Source organism: Antrostomus carolinensis, unplaced genomic scaffold (assembly GCF_000700745.2).
Source record: "Antrostomus carolinensis isolate BGI_N321 unplaced genomic scaffold, ASM70074v2 scaffold19682, whole genome shotgun sequence".
Classification (NCBI taxonomy): domain Eukaryota; kingdom Metazoa; phylum Chordata; class Aves; order Caprimulgiformes; family Caprimulgidae; genus Antrostomus; species Antrostomus carolinensis.
In genome coordinates, this window is record NW_010301891.1 from 5,875 (window position 1) to 10,483 (window position 4,609).

The 4,609-nt window shown below is 44.4% G+C and overlaps 1 protein-coding gene across 1 annotated transcript in view; it reads right to left on the reverse strand.

Moving 5' to 3' along the window:
* Window positions 1–3,593, reverse strand: part of LOC104521593 (dysferlin-like) — a gene marked incomplete at its 5' end in the record, with an annotated part of 5,452 nt that extends 1,859 nt beyond the window's left edge. Inside the window, 2 exons of the mRNA XM_010163646.1 lie at window positions 3,142–3,237; window positions 3,505–3,593. Coding sequence (XP_010161948.1) covers window positions 3,142–3,237; window positions 3,505–3,593 — 185 coding nt within the window. The remainder of the gene's footprint in view (window positions 1–3,141; window positions 3,238–3,504) is intronic.
* Between the last annotated feature and the right edge of the window lie 1,016 nt (window positions 3,594–4,609).

Consider the following 4,609-nt stretch of genomic DNA (forward strand, 5'->3'; position numbering starts at 1 on the left):
GTCCAAGTTTTTTCAGTCTTCAGCAATCAACGAAACAAAAACAAAACCCTAAAACACATCCATTTGTGTATTTAGAGCTCTTCTGGAAGAAAGCCAGAAGATCCAGAGAGAATCTCTAATGAAAACAATTATCTCGTTTGATTGTTTTCTCCTTCAATTGAAAATAAGGTTTTTTGCTCAGCTAGACAAATGATTCCCACTTTTCCAGTGCTTAAGAAGAGCACATGGACCACCCTAAATGTGTTGTGGCAGACAAGGAAGGGAGGTCTACTCAAGTTCATCCTACAGTACACATCAGATGCACATGTGCTAGATGGACAACGAGGGCTTGGTGGCCACGGGAATTGTGTGACGAGGTTACACTAATACTTAAATTGTGGCTGGATTACTCGACTTGATCTGATAGGATGCACATGGCAAGCCTGTGTGTTTATCCACATCCTTCAAAGCTTGGCAAGGACCTTCAGAGGATGCAGTGCGAGCGCCCTCTGTTCAGTGTTGGTCCATCCTCTTGGTGAAGTCAAACTTTTTATGGGAAATTTCACTATGAAAACAACACAAAAAGATCCTCCAGATATTGACAGTGACAGAGTGGGCTGGTGACCCCAAAAAAACATCTTGCAGGCAAAGAAAAAGATGAAGAAATGGTTTGATTTGGATCCTTCCTTGGCATGGTTTTCTTTCCTTGCAGAATTTGCTGCACCCTCTCCACTGCAAGAAGGAGATACCAGAAATCAAAAGTATTCAAGTCACATTGCCCCAGAATTAAAAATAGAATGTGGGAATGGCCATGGTGACCAACCAAAGGTTCATCTTGCCCAGTATCCTTCCTCTGACCAGGGCCAACAGTAGATGTCCAATTAAAACAGTTGGACTTGATTATCTTAAAGGTCTTTTCCAACCAAAAATGATTCTATGATTCTAAGAGTATGGGATTGAGGCAAACACATCCTGATACCTTCCCAACACACCTCTCTAGACTCCAATAATTTGCAGGTCAGAGATTTCCTGAGCTATAGATGATGGTTTTGTACTTAACAGGACTGGCTGGATTTTTAGCTCATTAATTCATCCCATATGTTTTAAATCCACGTGACTTCAGGTATCTGCAATATCCAAAGGAAAAGTTAGGTTCTTCAATCTAAAATATGATTTTGTTCTCAAAAGTCAAACATCTCTATCTTTGCTCAGCACAAGTGTTAGATTTTGGAGGACCTAGGTCATCCGTTTATCTAGGAACCCAAAAGAGGATGCAGCTGAGTTTTAAAGATGCCACATAATAGCACATAAATCATAGTGGTGGTGGTTGGTTGGTTGGAAAGGGGAATCTGGAAAGTTCTAGTCCAGTTAGCTCAAAAAACTACTTGTTTTATCTTTAAAAACTTGCAAGATGATGAATGAAAACCTCCCACATCCCATATGACCTGGTTCAGTGTTGGTCCATCCTCTTGGTGAAGTCAAACTTTTTATGGGAAACTTCACTATGAAGAAAACACAAAAATATCCTCCATCTATGACAGTGACAGAGTGGGCTGGTGACTCCAAAAAAACCATCTTCAGTTCCTAATGAATGTGGTTTCCCTCCACCACCACTCTTTTGTCTGCCTACAGCTCAAGTCGTGAGGAAGGGAAGGTCTCTCTACATTCAGTCTTGCTAAACTCGGTTGAGACCTCTTCATGCTATTAGAAGACTACCAATGACCTCTTCCATGCTATTAGAAGACTATCAAGAAATAACTGATTAAATTAAATGAAATTAAATGGCAACTGCCTCAGACATAATAGAAAAGCTCCTATTTAATTTATCTGCCTGACTTAACAATAATTTACATATTATTTAGAAGATAACGTTCAAGAGACTGAGATTCCAGCCCTTGCCTTGCCTGATGGGTAAGATGGAGAAGAAACTGGCAACAGCCACCTCAGACAAGTGAGATCTTCAGAAGGAAAGCCACAACTAAAGCTCCTTACCCATGGAATTCATCCTAAAGCAAATCCCAGCCCCTGCTCAGGAGGCAGCAGTGGATGGAAGGAATGGTCTCCACCAAAGCACCACCATATCATGGTGGTGAAGGTCACTGGTGATGCAGCCATTCTGGGGGGAAGATGAGGAAATTGAGCAAGAATTTTAACTCCTTTACAGCACTGTGAGATTTGTTTGGTCATCAGGGATGCTAAAAGCCAGGTGAGGGATATCAGCAAGCGTTGGATGCTCTCGCTTTCCTGGTAACACCCTTCAAGCACCACTATTTCTGCACCCCAAAGCACCCAGAGCAGCTTAGTTGGAGCTGATAACAATGGACTTGATGTGAATACCAGGTAAGCAGCTTGTGCTTTCTGGATTTCCAGGAGGAAAATTAGGATTGTAAAAAAGGGATTTACAGTCTGTTGCAAAATCCGACCTCTTCCTGTCCATAAATCCAAAGAACGCACGAAATAAGTCAGTCCCTTGGCTGAGGTTGAACCATTTTCCATGAGATAAAACAGAGAATCATATCATAGAATGCCTTGGGTTGGAAGGGACCTTAAAGATCATCTAGTTCCAACCCCCCTGCCATCAGCAGGGACACCATAAACATAAATGGAGTCAGAGAAGGGAATGTGCCAGGGGAGTTACTGCTCGTTGCCACATATTTCAAGAAAAAATATGGAATTCCAAAAGTAACCATGCAAACAAGCCAACCTATGTGTATGGAACAAGCCCATGGATGTCCCAGGAGAAGAGCTGGGAAGGAGTCAGAGGTGGAAATCACAGAATCACAGAATGGTGGGGGTTGGAAAGGATCTCAGGAGATCATCCAGTCCAACCCCCCTGCCAAAGCAGGTTCCCTATGCAGCCCCTCTCTGCAATGGTTGGGTTGCTTCCCCACATCTTAACTCCATCAATAGAAAGATTGTCACGTAAACATCCAAGAGATGCAAAGAAAAACTTGACATCATGAAGCAGTGATGAGCCCAGCAGAGAAGTGTCTACCAAGAAGCTGGATCCATAGTTAGAGAGGTGGGAATGGCTCCTTCATCCCAGTGCGGGTCCGTGTCTACCACAGCAATGTTGATGTAAGGGCCATGTTAACTCCTTCACTGCTGCTCTTGTGACCTCAGGCTATGGTACCCAGAGGACACAGAAGTGGGGTGGCTTACCCTTTGACATAGATGTCACTCATCTTCTCCCCAGTGATGCTGAGGTCATCGAGGATGACGTCCTTGGTGTTCCAGATGATGCAGCGCAAGAAGAACCTGGACAGCCCCAGGAACAAAAGCAAAATGAGAGGGTGGAAATCTTGGTCCAAAGCCCACCTAAGACAGTCTGGTTGTGCTATGCAGCTATTTAGCCAAAGGAGTTAAGATGTCAGTCATCTTTCTCTGAAGATGAGCCCACACAGATGTTTCTCAACTGGGCAGGTGAATCCCTCCCCATCTGACATCTCCAAACCCTCTCCTCTCCCTTCACCAGAAGATGGTGGAACCAGCACTACAGTGAGTAAGAAATGAAAAACAAGTCACCTCTTGGCTTTGCGTGGTGTGATGTTGAAAGGAGGACCAGGCTGACCCAATGATTTTGGAAACAAGTCCACCCACATCTGTAGCTTTCCCTGCATGGAAAGAAAGACACATGAAGCCTGGTGAGCATCCTAACTGGGTTACCTTCACCTCCCCAGTAAGACACAGGAGAGGAGAGAGAAAGTATCAGGTGCTCCAGCGTTTCTTAGTTGAAAACTAAAGTTTCCCTGGTGGAGAAATGTCATTAATTATTATATTTAAATTATTTTAGTGATAGTTGGGGATAGTCAATGGCCTGTGAGGTCTAAGAGGTTGGTGTGGATAAGCTGAAGGTGCACGCTGGCTTGACTCTCCATGGCTGATTATCTTTACATGGGGACACCTCCATGGGAGGTGTTTGGAGAAGCAAGCAACTCAGTGGTCTTCCATGGTTGTCACCAGCTGGTTTATGGGTTTCTAACCATGGAAGTTGAGGATGAGATGAGGAGAGGGAGATCTAATTCCACTTCCACAAAATCCTTCTAAGGAGAGAGCAGCAGAAATGTAGATGAAACCTTAGGGGGGGTGGTTTTTAGGTGGTCTCTTCTACTGGAAAACACCACTGGGTGCCAATAAAATATTTTACTGTAGAGTCTCAAGGGTTGAAAGAAAAAAATAATTTAAAAAAGTTGTTCTTCAACAACGAGCCCATCATGGGGTGGGGGTTGTGGTTTGTTGACTTATTGGCAAGAAAACCTTCAATTTCAGGAGAAAAATTTAAAAGCTCAACCTGGGTCAACAGCCCAAGAGAGCCAGCGTGTCCTGTGGCTTCACAGTGGGTCAGAGCCACATCTTGGGAACTGCCCTGAATTCAACGTGTACTGAGTCACCACCATCACCCTGGACCCAGCATCACTCCTATGGGTGCTCTTGGTAAGAAGCACCAGTGCAGGGCAGACCCCAATTGCTCTGCTCATATCCCACCCTATGACATGAACGAAGCACCCGTCCTAGTCTCCATGGCTGGTCTAACAAGACCATAACACCTTGACCTGTAAGAACAGCACAGACCCACATATCAGCTGAGAGCAGCTACCTCAGGCTTGGGGAGGAGTGGGGGGAGAGTTGC